This window comes from Lissotriton vulgaris, chromosome 11 (assembly GCF_964263255.1).
Source record: "Lissotriton vulgaris chromosome 11, aLisVul1.2, whole genome shotgun sequence".
Classification (NCBI taxonomy): Eukaryota; Metazoa; Chordata; class Amphibia; order Caudata; family Salamandridae; genus Lissotriton; species Lissotriton vulgaris.
The window spans coordinates 863,032,530-863,057,972 of record NC_141699.1 but is presented as its reverse complement, the minus strand read 5'-3'; the positions used below and the strand labels follow the sequence as shown (position 1 = coordinate 863,057,972).

The following is a 25,443-nucleotide window of genomic DNA, read 5'->3' as shown; positions in this document are numbered from 1 at the left end:
AAAGTTGTTGTCCTTGTTGAAAGTCAATGCTGTGGGTTTCAACCCTGATTGTTCAAGATGTTGGTTCTTTATGAGGCCAGGTACCCAAACGGGTCTATGGGAAAATAAAGTACTTTTTGCAGCATATGCTTCGCAAAGGGACTTGTAAACATATATGGTGGGAAAGCGCACATATCTGTGAAACTCATTAAGTGCAGGCTGTTCAAGAATCAAATACAAATTTGAAGTGTTTTTATTGTTTGATTTGGTAAGATTTTACGACCACATCTGAGTCTGAATGAAACATGTACTAAGTGCTTTACCTATTCATGAAGTATTGAGTCTGTCGCACACTTTAGTTCAGTGACTTCTTAAGAGTTTCTCCTTGTTTAACTGGGTGTTATTTCTGATATTTATGTTTCCCTCTTTTTCTTTGCTTGATTTTGCCTGCGAGAAAGTGTCACAGTCATTGAAATGTTACTCCTAAGACACTAACATTATGAAAATGCTACACATAGCAATCTGAAATCTTGGCAGGTCAGGAGACCCGTTGACTTTAAGAGTCCTACACATAGAAATACCAAAAGATTTGAGGGCAATGGTGTGACATGTACAATGTGGAATGAGGTGTTAGGGTACACTTAAGTCAGAGTTCTTCAATCAAGGGGGCGCGCCACCATCCCAGGGGGATGTCTTCAGAGGTACCTTTAGGGCAGCAGTCCCTGGGTCTGCACAGAGAAGCTATATTACAATATTGCAAACCTGTTTGTAAGCCTCTGTCATTAACCACACCCACTCACAAACCTACAGTTCACTCAACTCCTATTACGTTGAACATTATTTGCTGGATATGGCCCGGGATAGGCAGGTGGTGGTTAATTATGTGGTGTACCAGAGTCCAGACATTTTTGTCAGGTGGGGGCTGGCTCAACCTACAAAAGTTTGAAGACCTCTGCCATAGAGCATACTCCATCCTTCTCGTGCCTCGAGTCTCAAGGTATCTCCCTTGATCGTCCTTAAGAGGGCAGCAGTGGCAGTTCTGAAGGGTGTCCAGACTCCGCCCAGCCTATTCCACTCCCCGTAGAAGGCGCGAGTCACTCGGGATCAGTTTATCTGTCTTCGAAGTCGGACGTGGGGATGCTGCGAGACAGAGACCCGGCGGCGGCAGCAGCGACGGATCCCAGTACTTTAGAATGACTCGGAATACGGGGCCGCTGATCTAGTGGACGGACCCTTCTGTCCAGCACCATAAAATGGGTTCATAACGGGGCAGGGAGGGTAGTACTCCGGGACGACCACCTGCGGCCACCTTCCCACGCGTTCCGGGCAGTGAGAGATGCGCTGAGCTGCGCAGAGAGGACGAGCGAGGCGCCGCCGACGGGCCACACACACCGGGAGATGAGGACGCCCAGTAGGGCTGGGGGAGAGCGAACCCCGGAGAGTGACAGCAGCAATGCATAACCGAGGGACTACGGAGCCTTGGGTGAGGACACTGGAAGATGGGGGCACCTGCACTGGAATGTTTTAGCGCTAGGAAACAGATTCCTTTAGATATAAAGTGATCTCACGCCAGTGGGACTAGTCTCGGGCACACCCCTCTAGCAATAAGTGCAGCTGGGGACACCGTGACTCGGGGGTACTGAGGACTCGGACGCAGTCGGTACTGGAACAGCAGCAATCGGGGGACGGCCACTCTTCCCGTTGGTGGTGTCCGTTACAACCGACCCGAGAACACTCTGAATTTCTGAGGCCCCGGAAAAGCGCTTAAACCGCCGGGCAGCGCTGCACACGTGCTGAGCGTTTAAGACTACAAATACATGATTGGTTTAGGCGCTAGGCTCTCTTTGGTAGCAAGGAGACGCGCGGTGTGGGGGCATTCACAGCGCTAGTGATTTCCGGAGTTTGGATTTCGGGCCAGGGCACTTTGGGTCCGCGGCTCCTCGCCCCTGAAGACGGCGGTTCCTCTCTCCCTAGGATGGAGATGCTGCGGCGCTCCTCAGTCTTCGCGGCTGAGGTGATGGAAGCCTTCGACCGCTCGCCCACGGACAAGGAGCTGGTGTCCCAGGCCAAGGCCCTGTGCAGGGAGTTCATCCACTCTCGACTGGCGAGGGCTGGCGTCGGCTGGAGCAAGGCTGACCACAGCCCGCCGGTGCCAGCGGGAAAGCTGGCCGAGGTGTCCGCCGTCCTTCTGAGGCTAGGTAAGATGGGGCCGGGTTTCATCAGTGAGTCCCAAATTACCGACCAGGGCGACTTATAGCCTGTTATGTAAATGTGCCAGTGGAGGCAGGTGGGACCACCAACAATAAATATAGGGCCCCTGTACTTAATTTATCCGTCAGACTGTGTCACAGAGCAAGAGAGAAAAACAAAAAAAAAGAGGGAGAGTAATACAAAAACAGGGACAAAGGGAGAATGCAGGCATGAAAACGAACTTTCAATAGTGAGAAAGAGAGGCTGAGAGGAGCATATTTACAAAGAAATAACAGTGCGGCGCTGAAAGCAATTAAGCAGCGCTGCACTACCTCATTTAAAAAAATGCAGGGATGAGCCATATTCACAAGGTGACGATGCACACCTGTGCTTTCCCTTTTGTTGGTGCTAAGAAGCTGCGTAGCGTCAACGCAGACACCCTTGCGCCATGGTGCAAGGTTGCCTGCTTTGCAGGGATGATTGTTTATGTGCAGGAAGGGACACCTTCCTGTACATAAACAATCATTAACCCCTCCCCTGCTGTTGACGGAACCGCTCCGTCATCAGCCGCGGTGGCGCTGTGCTGATGACGGAGCGGTTCCGTCAAGGCCCGCCCAACGCCCCTGCGTGGCGCGGATTCCGCGCCTGCGCTGAGCGTTCTATTGAGCGGGCGGGGCCATGACGGACCCGCTCCGTCATAAGCACAGCGCAACGGACGCTGGTGACGGAGCAATTCCGTCACCAGCATGCGCCCGCCGCATTTCCGCCCCGCCCCTTAGCACTGCGGTGGAATAGCCGCTGCAGTGAAGGGGTTAAAGGCGATTTGTTCCTTCTACGGGTGTGCTTCAGAATGCAGCACACATAGAAAGAGCACACAACAAGGAGAAATAAAATTATTTCTCCTTTTTGCGCCACTCTAACACCTGCTTTTCAACAGCATTCGTTTTTAGCACGGCCTCAGATTTACAGATCCGTGTCAATCTGGGGCAGCGTGAAAAAGCAGTGAAAGACCCCAGCACACCCATTGTACGCCCCTTTTATGCAAAGTGATGCGTAAAAAGGGGCCATATTACAAGATTATTAAGAGGCACGCACGTGGGCTTTGCGTGGCCTTGTAAATATGCTCCAGCACATAGCACCGCCGAAGTGTAAAAAAAGAAAGTGATGCTCCAGTTAGGGGCTTGTAAATGGTTACACATTTTAGTTGCAACTGTGATTCTGTGCAAATGTGCGTGAAGGAGGTACACAGCTAACCTCTATCGACAAAGCCAATAGTGCTTGCGGATGTTAGATGATGTGCAATTGTTATTCTGTGCAAATGTGTGTGAAGGAGGTACTCGGCAAACAGCCACTAACAAAGCCATTAGTGCTGACTGCTTTGAGGTGATGTCAGTTTTTGTGTTATATAACTGGATGCAATAACAAAAGGCTCCGAGAGGAACCAAAATACTGGACTGGAGGTATACTATGGAAATCACAGAAATGTAATTTCTAGGTTTAAGCCACTCCCTTAATTACATAGGCCATGCCCCCTTTCGAGACCGCCTCCATTGTGCAATAGGGTATTTAAAATGGGCGGTAGCAGGGTGGAGGCAGTGGCACTCAATAACAGTCACAACAAGCATTAGAAATGCAATAGGTCTCACATTTTTTTGAGTTGGAGCTATTGGATTTGCTAATGGCAATGTTTTAACCCGTACGTGATCACTCCACTGCCAACAGAAACACATAAGTAAATGAGCAGTAGCCACCAATGTCCACTGAAACAGGAGTGGGACAGCTGCGGGCAGAAAAACAAAAGTGGATGTGTGTGACCATGTACGTCACCCGTCCTTTAGCTTTGAACGCACTTGCACCGAAGTCGATGATAAAAAAGATACCTGCTTATTGAAAGAAAAGAACAAGGCCCCAACGTAAGTATTGTAGGAGTGCTTTTTAAAACGTAACTCCCCCCCCTAAAAAGTCCTCGTTAAATATAAGAACCACTGACCGAATTAAACTTGTATAGCTGAAAGAAAATGTGCTTCGATTGTAAGTGCATCAACAGATAAATCTTATATGAATGGCATTTGTAAAGTGCATTCACAGTTGGAAGTTTACTGTCTGTGAAAGTGCAAAAAGCTTAAAAACTTGTTGGTATCAGGCACTATAAAAATGAGCTGCATACTTACATTATGTTCAGGGGTTAAATCTCCAAAGGAGAGCAGGGCCTCTTTCTCACCAAAGACACACATTTACACAGAGAAAGGACCACCATGCCAGGGTATCGCAAAACTGAAAATATTCAAACCAAAAAAACTACATATGTAATGTGCTATTAAAAGACATTACCAGCTCCCTTTTAATTCAGATCAGGCAGTAACAGAAGCTACCGACCGAAATACAATTCGGATATGTGCTGGACAACTCTGGATCGGGTTTGTTTCACCCAGAGATGTTACTTCCGAGAAGAAGCTGAAATATCTGCATGAAACGCCAGGAGGGGGGGGGGGGGGGGGGGGGGGGAGTCGGAATTACCAATTCCCCTGGTAACTGTTCTGTTTTTTAGTGCAAGATCAGGTGTTAACCTGTGATCCTCATTAACCCTGCCCAGGTGTGCCAGTAACCCCATTATCTGCAATTCACGTCACTTGGGGAGGGGGTGAACAGAATTTGCTGGAGGATTACCAGGGTACTGATTATAACTTGACTCTATACATATGGTATTTGTGTAGCGCAAACACGATGAAAGGCTTCGTGGCGCTGTACAGAGACACTTTAGTGACTGGAGGGACAGCAGTGTTCTGAGAGTGGAGGACGGGATAATTGAAGACATATATCATTTAACAAGCAGCACTGAAAGGACTGTGAAGTGCTCACGATCACACGTGGCGGGCACATTGTACACACGAGAATACACGTTCTCGAATGGGTGAGGGAACCCGTTAGCAGCAGACTCTGCCAAGTTCCTTGCCTAGTACATAGATGTGTTGGATCTGTGGAGCTCAGGGTAGTGTGCGAGGGTTGTAGTGTGCCCAGGGTCACACAGGGCACACTGTCCAGAAGGGAACAAACACTTTGCAATGGGTGAAGAGGGGGGGGGGCATTAGTTCCACACTGTCACAAGTTCCTGAATTGCTACAAAGATATACGTGGGATCTGTAGAGCTCAGGGTAGTGTGTAAGTCTGCAAGTGTTGGCGAGTGCCCAGGGTCATAAGTAAAACACACAAGATGATGGACGGAATGTTGCACAATGGCAAAACATTCACCCCCAGTCACAGATTTGAGTTTAATCCATCGTTATTTTGCTCACCAAGCCACACCAGTTCAGACATTTTCAAATCAGTCTTGACCCTGTGCCTCATGGGAACAGTCCAGCCCGAACTGCCAAGCCATGTCTTCCCTGGACCGGAATCAAGCATCCTAGGACCGGTTTCTGGCTATCAGCCGTCTTCAGCCAGGATAGCTTGACTCCAGTGGCAAAGTGAGCACTGTACCCATGTCTGGGCATACCCTTCCCACATAGGGTGAACAGCAAAACACCCAAGATGATGGACGGAATGTTGCACAATGGCAAAACTGAACTGGGGTGGCTTGGTGAGCAAAATAATGATGGATTAAACTCAGATCTGTGACTGGGGGATGAATGTTTTGCCATTGTGCAACATTCCGCCCATCATCTTGTTTGTTTTGCAGGGTCACAAGTGGCACACTGTCCGCAAGGGAACAAACGCTTTGGAATGGGAGAGGGATCCCCGTTAGCTGCAGACTCTCACGTTCCTCAGCTTGTGTACAGATATAAGGGGTCTCAGGGTAAAGGGTAAGAATGAAAGGGCTTGGATGTTCCCAGGGTCAGTATTGGCAGGCACCCTGTGCACAAGAAAATATTTGTTTTAGAAAAGCAGAGTGTCCCCGTGTCAGTCAGAAGCAGTACCGGACTTCCGCAAATTCCTGACATAGTATACCAATATCTGGGGTCTCAGGGTAATCAGAAAAAGATGCACGGATTGGAGTGTGCCCAGGGTCACAAGTGGCACACTATATACAATGGAAAACAGTATTTCGGCTGGTTTGTTATCCCAGTTCGCAGTAGACGCTCGCAAGTTCCTGAGCCGGTATACAGAAATCTGGGATCAGAGTCTTAGAGTAGTGTATAAGTGTTGAAACAGCTTGGATGTTCCCAGGGTCACAAGTGGCGCTTCGAACGCAAGAAAAGACATGCTTTGAAAGGTGTCAGTCAGCTCTCTTACCACGTAGGAGGCAATGAAGGCGGCAGCTGCCGCCGCTGCCGGGTCCGAGCTGTAGGGCAGATGCGAGCCGTAGCCCGGGGAGAGCGCCGAGTAGGCAGTGGATCCGGCATAGGGCGAGAAGGCAGAGCCCGAGGAGGAGCTGCCCAGCTCATCGGTCCGAGGCCCCGAGATGACGCTGGTGCTGTACGCCGGGCACGATTAGAGCGCCAGGGATGCTGAGGGCTGGTACAAGTAACCCTGAGGCTAGGACATGGCCAGGCACATACACACAGACTGTCTGCGTGGCTCTCGGGGGCAGGAAAGGAAGGGGCCGCCGCCTCCGCTCCTGGTCTCCGGGCTGGAGCACCGGAGTGCCCTGTCTGCTGTGAGCCGCCCTGCGCTCTCCTCGCTGCTGCTGTGCTCTGTCTCTAACACTGTTTTTTTGCCCGTGGACTGAAGGATAGGACGAGGGGAGGAGGGCGGTCACTGGGGAAAGGTCCTGTAAAACAAAAACGCCAGCGAGCGGTGCGCGCGCGCGCCACTGCGAGGCATATGCCTTCAATTATTGCGCCCGTGTCTGGACGCGATATTTGAAGACATATGGGCTTTGGTGCACGTAACAGACACCAATAGGCCACAGGCGGAGCTACGTGACTGCCTATGGCCTATTGCGTGTTCTGTTAAAAAACAGCACGCACGCAAAGCCCAATCAAAATGGACCTAGGAAATGAACACACACGAGCTGTGTGGAATTTCAAGGTCCATTTTTAACCCCTACAAAAGGACTGTTCGTTTCGCGAGCCCTAAAAAGGAGTTCTGTGTGATGGCGGTAATGCAAGAAAACAGCTGTATAAGAGGGTGAAAAAAGAAGCACATGTTGTTTCAGCAAGCTTGTGCAATCTCGCATGACAGATTTGAGCACAAACTATCAGTAGAGTGCCTAGAGAAGGGGGAGTGGATGACGAGGATATTCCTGGAAAAGGCAGAGAGTCTTCTGAAGGGCAGACCCAAACCAGAGCAGTAGCCAGAAAAAGAAAACACCCACTTTGAACCATATCCAAAATGGAATTGAGCGATCGAGTGTGGCTGGCACACACGCAGGATAGTTACTCTACCTCAAGTGAATTTGGTAAACATTTTGACCAAGTGATGTATTTTACACTTCAATTCTTGAAAAATTCTGTCTAAAATGTAGACATTTTGTTCAAATCTGTTTTTATTGTGAACACAGCGATAAGCCTACAACCCCTGATCGGGGCCGGCCGCGCAGAAAAAAGTCAGCAGGCATAGGCAACTAGGGGAGATGGAGTCCTTAACACAGCGTACTGCCCACAACCCTTGAAGGGGGCCGGCTGCGTGATTTAGGGGAAAGATATAGCAAAAGGAGGCCATATGCTGATAATGTGTCGCTGTACGGGGGAGGCGCGCAGGGGAAAGGGAGTAGTGGTGTCACATTTTCAAAGGTCCAACAGGGACCAAACTGTCCCAAAGAGGGGCGAAAGCCAGAGTGGCAAGTAGGAAAGAAGAAAAAGTCGGAAGAGGAGGAGCAAGGGCGAGGTGGAGAGGGGCTAGGAAGGAGTGTCTGAGGATGCCTATAGGGGGGTCAAAACGCAGGGTAGCACAGGGGGAAGCGATTAAGAGCCTAGTCTGCTTGGATCGGCAGGGAGGAGGGCGTCCTCGAACAACTGCAGAGCGCGGAGCCTGGGAGGCATTTGGCGGGCATAGGTAATGGAGCACAGGTGACGCACAAGAGGTTCCCACACCGCCTTGAAGCGTACCCCCCTCAACTGTATCCGCGCCGTGAGCAGCTCCATGGTCAGGACCTGCCAGAGGCGCACGAACCAGGAAGCTATCGGCGGAGCCTCAGCCCGCTTCCAATACAGAGCAATGAGTTGCTTGGCAGCTCCTAGCATGTGAAGGGTGAGGATCCAGTCGCTGCGCGTGAGGGCTCGAAGTGTGGGGGGTCGAATGCCCAGCAGGAGTGTGCAAACCTCTTCGGGGATGGGAAAACCCAACACCTTCTTAATGTGGCTGAGGACCTCCTTCCAAAAAACAGCCAGGGCAGGACACGACCACCAGATATGTATGAAGTCGCCAGTCGCAGTACCACATCTCCAACACAGCGGCGAGGAAGCGGGGAACATTTTGCTAAGCCGCAGGGGGGTGTAGTACCATTGCGTTAGCAGCTTATACGCGTTTTCCCTCTGCGGGATGCTGCGGTATGTTTTGGGGATGTGTGCCAGTCTGCGAACATTGTCAGCCCCCTGGCGATCCCGTATAAAGCCCACCTGGTCCGGGTTCACCAATCCCGGCATGAGCGGATCCAGCCGTTTGGCCAGGATCTTAGTGTAGATCTTGAGATCGGTATTAAGAAGGGCGATGGGGCGATATGAGGCACAGAGGTCGGGAGCCTTCCCTGGCTTGGGGATCAGGGCGATTTCCGCCAGACCCATATCGGGGGACGGGCCAGTGGCATCGGAGAAGGAGCTGTAGAGCCGCAGCAGATGCGGGCGGAGCTGGGTCAGGAACAGGCGATAGAAGGCCAACGGCAGGCCGTCCGGCCCCGGGGTTTTCCCCATGGGGAGGTCTTTGACAGCCTCCGTCACTTCCTCCTCCAGCAGCGGACCCTCCAACGCGGCAGCACACGCCGGGGACAGTGGGGATCCCTCGAAATCCGCGAGGACGGCCTCCCGTGCCTCCGCAGAGGTGGGCTCTTCGGCGTATAGAGAGGTGTAATAATCGACGAATGCAGCCTGCTTGGCCTTTTCAGAGGTGGCACTGGTGCCATCCTGCCTCTTAACAGTGGCGATGTGGGCCCTAGCGGCGCGTGCCCGCAGCCTGCCGGCCAGCAGGCGGCCAACCTTGTCCCCCCCCCTCGTAATACCGCTGTTTTAGCGCCAGCAGGGAGTGCTCCGCCTTGTTAGTTCACAGAGTGCGGAGTTGCCCCCTGAGAGTGGCGAGAGTCCTCTTTGACGCCCTCGAAGGAGAGTCCCGGTCGCGGGCCTCCGCTAATTTGATTTCAGCCGCCAGGTCGGCTTCCATCTTGAACGCTTCCTTCCTCCGCGCCAGGGAGGTGATGTGGCCCCGAATGGTGGCCTTGAAGGCATCCCAGACTGTGTGGAAGGGCACGTCAGGGGTGTCATTGACAGCGAAATACGAGTCTATGGCGTCACGGATGCTGGCAACGTCGTCCGGGTCCCGAAGGATCCTCGGCGGGAGCGCCCACCTGCGTTCACGAGGGGCGCGGGTCAGGGGATCCTGCAGTAAAAGCTCCACGTGAGCGTGGTCCGACAGGGAAATGTCGGACATGGCGGCAGCTAAGGAGTCTCGGGCCAGTTCAAGGGAGGCGAAGAGATAGTCGATCCGGGAGTATGTCCGATGGGAATGCGAGTAGAAGGAGTAGTCTCGGGTCCCCGGGTTGTGGTAGCGCCACATATCTACGAGCCCCAGGTCAGTAAGTTGCGTTCTAAGGGTAGAGGACATTGCTCCCGCACCATTGAAGGGGGCTCCCGCACGATCTAACTCGGGGTCCCAAACAAGATTGAAGTCGCCGCCCAGGATCACGTTGGCGTCGCCCGGTGGGAGCTGATCCCGAATAAGCGCCTGGAGGTATTTGTCCTGCGACTGGTTGGGCGCATACACACATCCTAGAGTGAACTGTGTACTGCCCATCTGTACCGTGGCTCGGAGGAATCGCCCATCCGCACTCTTGAAGGGTTTCACGGGTCCCCGCCTAATGCCAGCCCTGCAAAGGATTGCCACCCCCGCTGTCTTGGTGTCAGAGGATGCCCAGTATTGTGTGGGGTATCTAGGGTGTGCCATGCGTGTGGTGTCCCCCCTGAGAAGGTGCGTCTCCTGGAGGAAGATAATGTCAGGGGAGTGATGCAGGAGGTAGCGCCATACTTGCCTCCGCTTGTTAGGGGAGTTGAGCCCTTTGGCGTTGAGGGAGAGGACCTTCAGGGGCGCAGGGATGTTCGCTGTCATAGCACTAAGGGGGATGGGAGTCGCGCAGGACCCAGCGCAGCAGACCCCCCCGCAGGGAGGACAGTGGCAGCCTCGTCTAGCCGCCGGCGCGCCAACCCCCGCCAGGCCCACCACGCCACCCCTCCGCAAGCGCAGGGAGGGAGTAGGCAGAGAGGAGAGCGTGAGAGAGAAGTAGGAAGAGGAAAGAGAGGAAAAGGAGAAGAGGAGCAGAGAAGAAACAAAACCAAAACAGGCCAACAGGGCCGGTGCACAATGTCCCAGGTACCGGGCATCCTCTACCCGAGGGTTTGGATGGACTCAGGAATGTCACTTCCTACGGGACAAAGGGAGGGAGCAGAGAGTCGGGTAGAAAAAATGGAATCAGGTTGTCTCGGAGTTCGCACACCCCGCTGCCTCCAGGTAGTCCGGGGGTGTGTCGATCTGTGGGGTCCACTTAGTCCACGCAAGTGTCTGTATGGCACTGGGGCTCCGTGATGCAGCACATGGCCTGGCACAGGCAAAGGGCGTTGTCCAGTCCCTCTGACCCCCACCAATGAGAGAGGGGGGGACCCCATCCCCGAGAACAGTGGGGCGAGTTACCATGGTGCATGGGGACGGTTCGAAGTGCCCAGAGGGCTAGCGTGCATGCAGGGCAGCTTGAGTCACAGCGGTAATGGTCAGCAGCCGTCCGGGGTCGAGGGGCGATCTCCACCCTCCGAGCCGGAGGCGATGGGCTGGGAGGTCTGCTCCTCGCGGTCGCCCTCAAGGGAGCGGATGTGGGCGATGATGTCCTGCTTGGCCTGCGAGACAGAGAGTGCGTCCACCGGAGGAGATCGTCGACTTCTGCGCACAGTGGACCATTCCGGATGTGGAGGTGCCTTCTCTGAGCGGGGAGGGCGAGTCGGACTGTGGTCCGGGGATTCCGGCATGCCTAGTAGTTGTGCCGCCTCTCGGTAGGACCGGAGGGCCCTGCGCTTGCCCTCCCACCTGAAGATGAGCGCGAAGGGATGGCCCCACTGGTACGAGATGTTCAGGGTCCGGAGCTTCTCTGTGACCGGACGGAAGTGTGGAGTGTGGTGGGGGCTAAATCCTGGAAGATCTGGATCTTGTGACCCTCATACCGCAAATCAGGGTTGTCTCTAGCCGCCTTCAAAATGGCCTCCTTCTCAGTAAAGTAATGTAGTCTAGTGACGATGTCGGGAAGGAGGCCCGCTTTCCCTCCCGCTCCAAAGACTCGGTGCGCGCGGTCAAGGCGCGGCGGGGGGGTGTCTTCCTCGCCCCATACCGCTTGTAGGAGTAGAGCCACGTAGGCCATGGTATTAGTCCCCTCTTCTCCGAGTGGCACACCCCGAATGCGGAGGTTGTTGCGGCGTCCTCTGTTTTCCAAGTCCTCCTGCTTGATCTGGAGCTGGATGTGCTGCTCTTCAAGGGTCGCCACTCTCTGCCAGATCTGCTCTAGGTCCTCGGTGCGGGAGTCTACCGTTTTTTCCAGGCCGTCGACCCGGTCGCCAAGGTCGGTGACTTCCCTGCGTAGCTCTTTGACGCATGTATGGGCCTCCGTCCTGAGGGACCCAATCTCAGTTTTTAGATCAGCCATGAAGGAGGACATGAAGGCCTGCGTCACCGGTGGAGAGTCAGCCTGTGGTGGGGGTTTCCCCCCGGATGTCGACGGGGGGCCCCCGGAGGATGATGGCGAGCCCGCCTTGCCCCACATGGAGGCCACCGATGTTCCCCTGGTCGTCGTGGGCGGGGGGTCCGGCTTGTTCCCCTTGCCGCGGGTCATGGTCCACTCAGGGCGTCGAAGGGCAGCGGGAGGCTGTGTCGGTCGCTGCGCACAACTCCTGGTCGGCGGCATAGGATAGTCCGGGGGAGGGTGTGCTGGCGCCTCGGCAATCTAGCCCGGGTCCCACGGTCAGGAGCACAAGACCACGGGGCAGGGGTTGACGGTGCGCCCGCCGACAGAGCACGGGGCGCGTTCAAGCAGTAGTAGTCCAGCAGTAATCCAGGCCGTGATGGGGCCACTGGAGCGGAGGCAGGCGGCTCAGCCTGGAGTACAAGGTGGCGCGTAGGCCGTGGAGGCGTCAAGGAGGTGATGGCCGCAGGTGCTCCACGGCAGGTCGGGTTCAGGCTCCACAGGCGAAGGGCCCCCGAAGAGTCGCGGCGTGGCACAGTCTCACGGTCCCGCCTGGGCTAGGACCCACCCCCAGCACGACGTCCAGGCGGCCGTGTCCAGGAGGGCCCCCCCGGGGCGTCCAGCAGCGAAGAGCCCAGGGCCAGGGGAGGCAGATGGCGGGGACCCCTAGTGTCCTCGTAGGCGCTCAGCCGGATCGTCAAGGCTGCAGCGCACCAGGGTTGGGCTGTAGTGGCGGGGTGGCCAGGGGATGGGTCCAGTAGAGTCAGGGCCCTCCAGGGTGCAAGTCCGACCCACACGCAGCTTCGGGTCCTCTCCCCAGACCTCCGCCCGCGCGCCCCAGGCTGCAGGGAGCGCTCAAGCAGGGGCCGCCAAAGCGCGGGAGCCGGCCCCCCACCAGAAGGGCAAAATGGCGGGCAGTTCAGTGGTCGGGCCCCGCAGTCGCCGGGCCCCTCAGAGAGACGGCAGGGGAGGGGGGACGGCTCACCTCAGCTCACCGGGGTGTCCAGCGATGGGCGGGGGAGCCGTGGTCCAGGCTCGCGGGCAGGGGGATCTCCGGCAACCCCTCCGGTCGGGGCCTGTTGTCGCCGCCAAAGCCGGGGGCTCGCGTAGGCGCGGCGCCCAGGCCGCTGTTGTGGGTCCCGCTGGCGGTCGCCCGACCCCGGCAGCTCTGGCGCGTCTCCGCCGGCGTCAGTCAGGCTCCGCTGATGGGGTGCAGCCGCCGGAGAGGCAGGGGCGATCCGGAGCCTCACCCAGTCTGCAGCGGTGATCCCTCTCGTGGCGGGCAGGCCAGGCGGCTCGGCAGAGGGCCCTGCTGTAAGATGGCGGCCAACAGTCGAACACAGGAGCCCCGGAGCTCGGAGCAGGGACCGCGGGTGCGCTCGTAGCCGCGGATCGCCGCCAGAAAGAGCACCAGCAGGGTCAGCACTGCACAGGGGGTCCCCAGGAGCGGATGCCCCCCAAGAACTACGCTGGAACAGGCTAATTAGTGCAGCGGGGCGACGGAGCTCGCTCGAGACATGTCAGGTCACATCGCTGTCTCGGCCACGCCCCCCAAATGTAGACATTTTCCATGTAGTTCATGTGGACATTAATGAAATAATCACATTTACCAAGGATTCCCTACGGTGGCAGCTATTCCGAGCAGGAAGGAGACACTTCTACAGAACATTTTGAAAAATAGGGATTAATTTCATTTTAAAATTCAAACAAATTTGCTTAAAAAGCTATACGTTTTACAGGGTCACTACTGCATATGAAAAGGCTTATCCTTTTTTTTCTAGCTATCCATGCATCATTTCTTCTTTCTCTGTATGCTTCTTTCTTGTTCCAACCAACCATCCATACATTCTTTCTATCTTTCCTTCCTTCCTCATTCATCCATGTATCCTTCCTTTCTTTTTCTCCATCCTCTGCTCATCCATCCACCTTTCCTTCTATCCACCTATCCGTTCATCCACCACTCAATCCATCATTGTCCCAAGCTCTTTCTCTCCATCCACCTATCATTCTCTTCAGACTTCATCCATTTTCCTCCCCCATGCATCCATATTTACCTCCATCCAGCTATCCACCCTTCTATCCTTCCCTCAGTACATCTTTCTTTTCATCAATTCAATTTTCCATTTTTAGTTCCAGCCTGGGCAGTATGCACTGCTCTGCAAGCCATGCTGTATTAGAGTATGCACTTGAATCTCTGCCCATATTTTCCATTGGCTTGTGTCTTTTTCCTTTGTAAATGCTGGCTTCTGATTCGGTAATCGACTTGTTAGTCCCTCCTTAGTACCGCTTGTCTTCATTTGTAACCTCCCACAAGGACTGGCCCTTATACATCTGTTGTTACACCGTCTGTGTTATTTACTCTGTAAGCAGTATTTTCTTCAATGGGTTTTGCCCTACTGCAGGCATCGACGTGCTTTCCTTATACACAGCATGCCATGCACACTTTCACTTTCCCACCAGCCGGGACAATGGCAGCCGCTTGTTTGCAATGCCATAGCTCTTGCATTTAGGAGCGTTTGAGCTATTGGCATTGTCAGTTACAATATCTTAAACACTCTCAAATGCGACACCTATTGCTTTAGAAATATATTTTTGGTGGGTTGTTTCCAAGCGCCCTATGCTGCGCTTGCACTTAATAGAGGCCACGCCCCTCTCTTTATACGAGGCTCATCCAAAGAAAGAGGCGTAGCCTCTATTAGGTGCAAGCACGGCAAAGGGCACTTGGAAACAAACAATATTTGCAATTTAATAGGTCTGACATTTATGAGAATTTATTGACATTTACAGTACCAATAGCTCAAACTCTCCCAAATGCGAGACCTATTGCATTGCAAACGCTTGTTCTCTTTAGTTCTCCTTCCTGCTCTTCTTCCTTTACTTGTGTTGGGTTTCCTCGGTTTATGGCCACACACTCAATAGTCTGCTGTAAGAGAGTGCAGAAGAGCAGAGCTGTGTAATGGGGAAAGAGAGAGCTGGGACAGCTTTGTAAATGTAACAGCAGGAAGAGTTGTATAACGGGGATGGAGAGAGCTGGGGCAGGTTTGTTAATGTAATAGAGCAGGAAGAGCTGTATAACGGGGATGGAGAGAGCTGGGGCAGCTTTGTTAATGTAAGCGAGCAGGAAGAGCTGTATAACGGAGATACAGAGAGCTGGGGGAGCTTTGTAAATGTAACAGAGCAGGAAAAGCTGTATAACTGGTATACAGAGAGCTGGGGAGCTTTGTAAATGTAAGAAAGCAGGAAGAGCTGTATAACGGAGATAGAGAGAGCTGGGGCAGCTTTATAAATGTAACAGAGCAGAAAGAGCTGTATAATGGGGATAGAGAGAGCTGAGACAGCTTTGTAAATGTAGCAGAGCAGGAAGAGCTGGTTAACGGGGATAGAGAGAGCTGGGACAGCTTTGTAAATGCAACACATCAGGAAGAGCTGTATAACAGGGATAGAGAGAGCTGGGACAGCTTTGTAAATGAAAGAGAGCAGGAAGAGCTGTGTAACGGGGATAGAGAGAGCTGGGACAGCTTTGTAAATGTAACGGAGCAGGAAGAGCTGTATAACAGGGATAGAGAGAGCTGGGACAGCTTTGTAAATGTAACAGAGCAGAAAGAGCTGTATAACGAGGATAGAGAGAGCTGAGACAACTTTGTAAATGTAACAGAGCAGGAAGAGCTTGTTAACGGGGATAGAGAGAGCTGGGACAGCTTTGTAAATGAAAGAGAGCAGGAAGAGCTGTATAACGGGGATAGAGAGAGCTGGGGCAGCTTTGTAAATGTAACAGCGCAGAAAGAACTGTATAACGGGGATAGAGAGAGCTGGGACAGCTTTGTAAATGCAACACATCAGGAAGAGCTGTATAACAGGGATAGAGAGAGCTGGGACAGCTTTGTAAATGTAACAGAGCAGGAAGAGCGGGTTAACGGGGATAGAGAGAGCTGGGACAGCTTTGTAAATGCAACACATCAGGAAGAGCTGTATAACAGGGATAGAGAGAGCTGGGACAGCTTTGTAAATGCAACAGAGAAGGAAGAGCGGGTTAACGGGGATAGAGAGAGCTGGGACAGCTTTGTAAATGCAACACATCAGGAAGAGCTGTATAACAGGGATAGAGAGAGCTGGGACAGCTTTGTAAATGCAACACATCAGGAAGAGCTGTATAACAGGGATAGAGAGAGCTGGGACAGCTTTGTAAATGAAAGAGAGCAGGAAGAGCTGTATAACGGGGATAGAGAGAGCTGGGGCAGCTTTGTAAATGTAACAGAGCAGGAAAAGCGGGTTAACGGGGATAGAGAGAGCTGGGACAGCTTTGTAAATGCAACACATCAGGAAGAGCTGTATAACAGGGATAGAGAGAGCTGGGACAGCTTTGTAAATGCAACACATCAGGAAGAGCTGTATAACAGGGATAGAGAGAGCTGGGACAGCTTTGTAAATGCAACACATCAGGAAGAGCTGTATAACAGGGATAGAGAGAGCTGGGACAGCTTTGTAAATGAAAGAGAGCAGGAAGAGCTGTATAACGGGGATAGAGAGAGCTGAGACAGCTTTGTAAATGTAACAGAGCAGGAAGAGCGGGTTAACGGGGATAGAGAGAGCTGGGACAGCTTTGTAAATGCAACACATCAGGAAGAGCTGTATAACAGGGATAGAGAGAGCTGGGACAGCTTTGTAAATGCAACACATCAGGAAGAGCTGTATAACAGGGATAGAGAGAGCTGGGACAGCTTTGTAAATGAAAGAGAGCAGGAAGAGCTGTATAACGGGGATAGAGAGAGCTGGGGCAGCTTTGTAAATGTAACAGAGCAGGAAGAGCTGGTTAACGGGGATAGAGAGAGCTGCGACAGCTTTGTAAATGTAACACAGCAGGAAGAGCTGTATAACCGGGATACAGAGAGCTGGGACAGCTTTGTAAATGCAACACATCAGGAAGAGCTGTATAACAGGGATAGAGAGAGCTGGGACAGCTTTGTAAATGAAAGAGAGCAGGAAGAGCTGTATAACGGGGATAGAGAGAGCTGGGGCAGCTTTGTAAATGTAACAGAGCAGGAAGAGCTGGTTAACGGGGATAGAGAGAGCTGCGACAGCTTTGTAAATGTAACACAGCAGGAAGAGCTGTATAACCGGGATACAGAGAGCTGGGACAGCTTTGTAAATGCAACACACCAGGAAGAGCTGTATAACAGGGATAGAGAGAGCTGGGACAGCTTTGTAAATGCAACACATCAGGAAGAGCTGTATAACAGGGATAGAGAGAGCTGGGACAGCTTTGTAAATGAAAGAGAGCAGGAAGAGCTGTATAACGGGGATAGAGAGAGCTGGGGCAGCTTTGTAAATGTAACAGAGCAGGAAGAGCTGGTTAATGGGGATAGAGAGAGCTGGGACAGCTTTGTAAATGGAACACATCAGGAAGAGCTGTATAACCGGGATACAGAGAGCTGGGACAGCTTTGTAAATGGAACACATCAGGAAGAGCTGTATAACCGGGATACAGAGAGCTGGGGCAGGTGTGTAAATGAAAGAGAGCAGGAAGGGCTAAATAAACCCGGTAGAGAATAGGGATGACAGTGTAACTGTAATAGAGAGCACGAAGAGCTGTATAACAGGGATAGAGAGAGCTGAGACCTCTGTGTAAATGAAAGAGAGCAGGAAGAGCTGTATAACGGGGATAGAGAGAGCTGAGACCTCTGTGTAAATGAAAGAGAGCAGCAAGAGCTGTATAACCTAGGTAGAGAACAGGGACAGCAGTGTGACTGTAATAGAGAGTACAAAGAGGTGTATAACAGGGATAGAGAGAGCTAGGACAGCTGTGTAAATGAAAGAGAGCAGGAAGAGCTGTATAACCCAGTTAGAGAACAGGGACCGCAGTGTAACTGTACTAGAGCTCAGTAAGAGCTGTATAAATCGGGTAGAGAATGGGGACGACTGTGTAACTGTAAAAGAGCTCGGTAAGAGCTATCTAAACCGGCTAGAGCACAGGGACGGCAGTGTAACTGTAATAGAGCGCACAAAGAGCTTTATAACATGGATAGGGAGAGCTGGGACAGCTGTGTAAACGAAAGAGCTGTATAACGGGGACATAGAGAGCAGGGGCGTCTGTGTAACTGTAAGATAGCGCAGAAGAGCTGTGTAATGGGGATAGAGAAAGCTGGAGAAGCTTTGTAAAGTAACAGAGCAGGAAGAGCAGTATAACAGGGATAGGGAGAGCTGGGGCAGCGTTGTAAATGTAAAAGATCAGGAAGAGCTGTATAACCGGGATACAGAGAGCTGGGGCAGGTGTGTAAATGAAAGAGAGCAGGAAGAGCTGAATAAACCCGGTAGAGAACAGGGATGACAGTGTAACTGTGAATAGAGAGCACAAAGAGCTGTATAACAGGGCTAGAGAGAGCTGAGACCTCTGTGTAAATGAAAGAGAGCAGCAAGAGCTGTATAACCTGGGTAGAGAACAGGGACAGCAGTGTGACTGTACTAGAGCTCAGCAAGAGCTGTATAAATCAGGTAGAAACGGGGACGGCTGTGTAACTGTAAAAGGGCCCAGTAAGAGCTGTATAAACCGGGTAGAGAACATGGACGGTAGTGTAACTGTGATAGAGCGCACGAAGAGCTGTATAACGGGAATAGAGAAAGCTGGGACAGGTGTGTAAATGTAAGAGAGCAGGAAGAGCTGTATAACAGGTATACAGATAGCTGGGGATGCTTTGTAAATGTAAGAGAGCAGGAAGAGCTGTATAACCTGGGTAGAGAACAGGGACAGCAGTGTGGCTGTAATAGAGAGCATGAAGAGCTGTATAACCCAGGTAGAAAACAGGGACCTCCGCGTAACTGTAACCGAGCTCAGGAAGAGCTGTATAACGGGGATAGAGAGAGCTGGGACAGCTTTGTAAATGAAAGAGAGCAGGACGAGCTGTATAACTCGGGTAGAGAACAGGGACTGCTGTGTACCTGTAACAGAGCTCAGTAAGAACTGTATAAACCAGGTAGAGAACAGGGAGGCTGTGTAACTGTAATAGAGCGCTCAAAGAGCTGTATAACGGGGATGGAGAGAGCTGGGACAGGTGTGTAAATATTAGAGAGCAGGAAGAGCTGTATAACCTGGATAGAGAACAGGGACGACAGTGTAACTGTAATAGAGCACACTAGGGCCCACATGCATCATTGTTTCATTTTGCACTTCCTAATTTGCGATTTTTAGGGAATCGCAAATTAGGAAATGCAAAATGGGATGCATGTACATTTTCTCAAAATATTTGAGAATCGGTAAAAATCGCAATTTTTACCGATTCTCAAATATTATGCGATTAGCAAAGTGCGAATTCACAATTCCCATTCATTCCTATGGGCTAAAATGCCCATAGGAAAGAATGGGAATTGCGAATTCGCACTTTGCTAATCGCAAATCCTGATTGCATTTCAAGGGTGGAGAGGGGGGTTCAAATGACCCCACCCTGCACCCATGAAATGTTGTTTTCGCATCATGTTGCACACACACATGTCCTAAGGACATGTGTGTCCGTAACATGAATGTGTAAAAAATGCTTTTGCAGCGTTTTTAACACTTTTTGCAAATTTACCGAGTGGTTCAACCACTCAGTAAATTTGACACCCTAATTGCGAATTCGCAATTATAAAAGTAATCATGCATTGCTTTTAAGAAATCGCAAATTTGCGATTTCTTAAAAGCAATCGCATTTTTAGAAATCGCAAATATGTTGCGATTTCTAAAAATGCTTGATGCATTCCAAAAAGCATTTATGGAATCGCAAACGGCCGATTTTAAGGAATCGCACCGTTTGCGACTCCAAAAATGCTTGATGCATGTGCCCCAAAGAGCTGTATAACGGGGATGGAGAGAGCTGGGACATGTGTGTAAATGTTAGAGCAGGAAGAACTGTATAACCCGGGTCCAGAACAGGGACGGCAGTGTTACTGTAATAGGACACAGGGAGAGCTGTATAAACGGAATACAAAGAGCTGGATTAGCTGTTTAAGTATGACAAACAAAAAGGAGCAGATGTATAAACGAAATAGTTTTTCTATGTTAACTCCGTGTATGTACCACTATTGTGTGATTCACTTGCATGGTGTGCTTTCAGTAATATACAAAAGAAGACAATCATGTTGTCTTTTGTTCCTCCTTACGGATGTACGCTTGCTTACCATAACAAAGGAACATATGCATGCAACATTGATCTGGTCCCCTCTGATCTTCATGAAGGCTGACTGAGCTTCGAGGCAAACTAAGGCTGTAACACGTAGAACCCATGATGCTGGAGTGCTAATCAACTTCCTGCATCCTCATGGTACATTTTGTACCCTTTTTAGGTCTCGGCCTGGCGTGAGCAGCGCATGCGCTGCTCTTGCCATACTGAGTGCTTCTTGGAATCAATATGGATTAAGAAGCTTTCAGAGGCGGACTTGCAGCCCTGCCCATCTTTTCTGGTCGCTGGCATCATCCTACATGGTAAACACTGGCTCACAATTGGAAAGGAGGCTTCTTAGTCCCTCTGTCCACTTTTGGCCCCGCCCACCGGGATTGGATCTCTCACTTGCGGCGTCACGCACTCTTCATTAGCTGGGACGCAATATGTTTTTCACACAACGCCGACAGCTTGTTTTCCCAGCAGTCTACTCTTCCAGGGCCTTATCTCGCTATTGCATGTTCTTTTCCACCCCTTCTTTCTCCCTTCATCCATTTTCCAGTCTTTTTCGTCTCTGTTTTCTGAATTTCTTTCTCTTTTGCTCTAGGAAAAAGATGTATACTGAAAAAATAAGCCATGGTCCCCAAAATCAGGGCTTCTGCCGTCCACATGCACCATAGTTGCTGACGTCACTAAGAGTCCCTTGACTCCGTCCAGCCCTTCTAGGCCATCCAGCTTGAAAACCTTTATTGTTCAGTATCAGCAAACAGTTACGGGCCTACAACCACCTGGCCGGCCTCGGCTACGATATGTAGCACATTAGCAAATATACGGTAACTCAGTAGCACACCGATAAAAACAGCAAGCATGTCAAGTTACACCATGACCAGAGCGACCACTGAGAGACAGGAGGAATTAAGGTTAATTTTTAAAATTGAGAGAATATGAAGGATCAAATGCCGCACTGTCCAGCAGTGAGTACCGAGTGGGCAATGCGTGCAACAGAGCAGTTAAGCAGCAAACATTTTTAAGATACTGGTGCTAAAGACTATCAATAGGTTAAGCGTAAACTGTACAAGCAACACACCAGTTATCGCCCATCCCAGGTACGTAAGACAACCCTAGTACCTCCCACAGGATCGCAAGAAGCGTAGAACAACGAGAGGCACCCCACTAACCCAGCATATCGATCCAAAGGAAATGAGAGAAAAGAAAGAAAAGAAAACACAAGAGAAAAGAAGAAAAAAAAGGCCCATAGTAACTAAAGGAAAACAAAACAAGAACCCCAACCCCCCACCCTGCACCCCTGCAGAGGCTACGGCCTACCCCCCCCCTAGCAGCGTGCCTGTCGCCCTCAAAACGAATACCCGAAATTTAGAGAGAAAGACGTAGTCAGGAAAAGGCCATAGAGTAAAGAGTAGACAAACCCAAGAGCCCCACCCCTCCAACCCCCCACCCTGCACGTCGAAGAGGCTATGGCCCACCCCCCAACTAACGTGCCAGTCGCCCCAAAATTATCCCAATGAAAGGGAAGAAACGGGGGAAAGTCACTAAAACCAGACCCCTGCCCTCCCCCCCACTCACACCAAGTAGCTCAGGCTCGATCACAAATAGACCAACAAATCGACAAGCAGTGGTGGCGTCGTAGTACAGATCAGAATAGCGTCCTCATCACAATAGTGGACCGGGCATCCGTCCTTCAATATATGGAAGAAGAATTCACCCCTGGCCCATTTTGACCCTTCCATCAATACGTGGCCACTGATAGTTAGCAATGCAGTACAACCTCAGACGATCAGAGTAACCAGGCAAACAAGGCAGAACCAACTCCGTGGGAGACCCCAGCATCAGGGGGCCGAAAAGACAGCCCTTCCAGACATGTAGGCGCAACGGCAAGGTTTCGGGCCAACCTCCCAAATCGCTACACAATAAAAGCAACGTGGGTTGGATGGGCAAAGGAACAGTTCCATGGAGGCAATCCGCCTGCTTTGCAGTTTCAGGCCCCAATGCCGCACTCACGCGGTCGGTCGACTTTGACCCGTCCCCAACACAAGGCAGGGCCCCCCACGGAACCACCTGTAGGTACATAGCAGTTTCTTCCGGTGCCAGTGGAGAGCCACTTGCAGCAGCACTCTCTCTTGGGTCGTCGAAGCTCCCATCCATCGGTGGGGTAAGAATGGCGTCCAGTTTCCGTCCAAGTTCCCTGACTCCTCCCACCCAAGCAAGATGGAGGGAGCCCAGAGCAACAATGAGGTCCCGAACCGTGGGTTCCATCGCGCATGGCCGGCACAAACTCTCTCGCACTCAATGTAGTTTCTTCCCCAACCGGCGCCAGAAGCCCACACAGTTTCACCTAGCCACAGAGCTAGTAAGAGAGCCACCAAACGGACCGTCTCCACACTAAGCTGCTACGAGCGATCCGCCATTTCCACATTGGCCGTAAGCAGGTCACTCAGTCTGTGGGCGCCCTATAGAAAGCACGGGCAGTAGTCGCGCTGTGCCGCTTGAGGTCATATTACCAGGGACAGACCCGCCAACCGCATACAAGATTGCCGACCTTCATGTCACTGAGGTCCGCGAAAGAAGCACAGGTCTGTCCCAAGTCCACGAGTGCTTGCAGCGTTGCACCCGATCAAAGATGGCGACCCCTGCACGTCCAGCCGGCCCACACAAGCAGCCTCAAGAACAAAGGAACAGTCTTACTGGCCATCGGTGTGGAATCCCCAGTGAGTGCGTCCGTATCCTGGGCAGCGCTCGTTAACCACGGCTGTCTGAGCAGTTCCGATGCCGCCTCCCGCAGTTCCGAGCCCTGGGCGTCTTGGCCTGCAGAGCCGCGTCCTCGAGTGACATCAGCAGCCGGCATCAACCTCCGGCCCCTCGGCCAGCAGTTGGACTCAGTCACGGTCCAGGTGGAAAGGATCAAAAGGGAGGGTTGCCGGACACGTCCAAACTCCAGAGTTGCAGCCAGCTAATCTCCAATTCTTCCGACGCCGCATCAGGTCGGCCCCGAGCTTGTGCAAGCAGGGGAAGGCAGGATAATGACAGGATTCATGCCGTGGCGAGCGGAGCTCTCAGACTAAGCGGCCATCTCGCTTCGCGGCCCGGCCACGCCCCCATGTGGTTGAATTCTTAGTACAATATTGCATCTGGTTGGTCTGTGAGGCCGCCGTTGTGTTGATGCAGAGACACAGCGCTACGAGGAGCATCTACATCAACTCTACCACTCTTTTAGGGGTACCAGCGTAACAGCTGACGTATTCAACCCAGTGACTCCTTCCCAGCCCTTCAGTCATCCACTGGCACTGGCCCATCTCCCAGTTTCTTGCCGTTCAGCCTTACTCCCTTGCTCTGGGGACGGAAGACTTGGGTTTCTCTGCTCCTTAAGCCTCCAGACGGTATAGGCGCCTGTGGTTTTCATGGAATTTGTGCAGAGCCCAGTGAAGTGTGTGTGTGTTTGGGGTTGGGGGGGTCAAGGATTGGCCTACTGTCCTGACGCAGGTCTGGGAATCCGGCTGAGGTATTTCTGAGGCTTTCCAGGCTCATGGCAGCTGTTGAAGGGGGCTTAAAAGGTGCTGAGAGTCTGCGAGCGGGGGTGTTGTCTGGAGGTTTGGGACCATAATATAGCTCCTGCTCTGTGCTGCCTCCTGGTCAGACACCTGGCGTCTAGCATACTATCTACTCATACATGCACAACTTAGTAGAAATGAATATGAAATCACCAGTTAACAATGTGGGTTTAGACTGAGAAGTACATTTAATTCCAGATCTGTGACCTGAGGCACGTGCTGGCTGGACCCAGAGAAAGTTCTGTTATTGTAACCAAAATCCCAGCAAGTAACCCATGTCAGTTTCCATAGCGACCGGTCCCCTCATCATGACCTGGTTAAAGCTCAGGCTTCAATATGAAAGCTCTCTCATGGGCCTAATGGGTAGCAAATTACAATCCACGCTATAAAATAATGATACAAACCGAAAAAATACTCAGTAAAGCAGTTAAATATTTCCCGACTTGCAAACCAATTATTTTACTATCATGTAATCACTATTTGAGGAGCCCAAAAATTGTATTTTAGCACTCACCTGACACTGTGCTTGGAACTTAACTCTGGTGCCAAGCAGCTGATGACGATCCGCCTTGAGAGTACGCGCGGGCGTATCGGCCCCCCCTGCAACACCCAGAGAAGAAAGAGGGACGACTGGTGAAAACTTCATGCATGGCTCATGGTGCAGTAGCAAGTGGGCCCAAGAGTGCTCAGGAGCTATTAAGTGCGGCATCATGGGCATTGATATCCGGCCTTGCTGTGCCCCGTGCACAGAGCCCCACTTAACCACTGTGGCTCATGTGGAGTGTCAGGTTGGGGGATAAAAGCCTTGACCACTCATGGCCTGAAATATCAAGTGTGCCGTACAAACCCTATTGCTTAGAAAGTTAAAGAAGGCAAGTGGGTGCTGAACCAAGCCCCCGTGGATCCTCATGATTGTTAACAGCATGTGCCCAGCAGACGGTTCACAAGACAGCAGACCAGTAGGGTCGGGTCCAAAACGTTATGAAAACTGCTGACGCCCACCCGTTCACACCGCAAGAGGCAGCAGGGGTGGAAGGACCCGCCTATTAGTGTGTGCCATTGGGCTCTGACTCCAGTATTAGTCTGTAGTACTGTGCAGGCTGAGCTCACCCGCGGTCCTCAAGCCTGCCAGCAGCAGCGCCCAGTGCGCGATTCTGCTGCAGCTTGTATAGTGCATTACTATAGCAATACTCCCGGTGACAGCTGAGGAGGTGCTATTATAATGCGTGACATTGCATTTCAGTGTGTTGATGCAGATCACCTCACAAAAATGCATAATTCTAATGCCTGATGCTTGGTACTTGGCAGGGCTGCCTGACGATGAGGGCTATGAGCAAGAATGCCCCATCCTTAGGACGCAAGATGGGACTCTTATAAACTCTAACCTAACGAGACTTCAGCAGAGCTTTCCTGACCCCTTATCAAATGTCCAGGCATTATTAACACTCCCAGGGGTCCCCACCAGGATGATTTGGGGAACCCACACATTCCCATGCCCTCTAATGGCCTTTAGGAGTGCCCCGGGCTCTCACGGTCAGAGTGATACCTTGCTATAGTTATTTGTGGTAATTTGCGTGGTTTTGAACAATGAGCCACAAGGAGTTTTATGCGGAAGAGCAGCTCCAGTACTTACCTCTGGATGACCAGTATTTCAAGGCAGTGAATGAGTCTATATCTAAACCGCATTATAGTGGAATGCGCCAAGTTGGCGTATTCCCACTTGGACTCCCCGAGGCCAGGGCCTATCCTACCCCAAGGGAGGGTCCCTCCATAC

At 51.8% G+C, this 25,443-nt stretch overlaps 1 protein-coding gene across 1 annotated transcript in view; it reads left to right on the top strand.

Annotated features, from left to right (window-relative positions):
• Positions 1 to 1,072: 1,072 nt before the first annotated feature.
• Positions 1,073 to 25,443, top strand: part of BOK (BCL2 family apoptosis regulator BOK) — a 216,712-nt gene continuing 192,341 nt past the window's right edge. Inside the window, exon 1 of the mRNA XM_086944009.1 lies at positions 1,073 to 2,177. Within this exon, the coding sequence (XP_086800135.1) occupies positions 1,955 to 2,177 (223 nt within the window). The 5' untranslated portion in view covers positions 1,073 to 1,954. The remainder of the gene's footprint in view (positions 2,178 to 25,443) is intronic.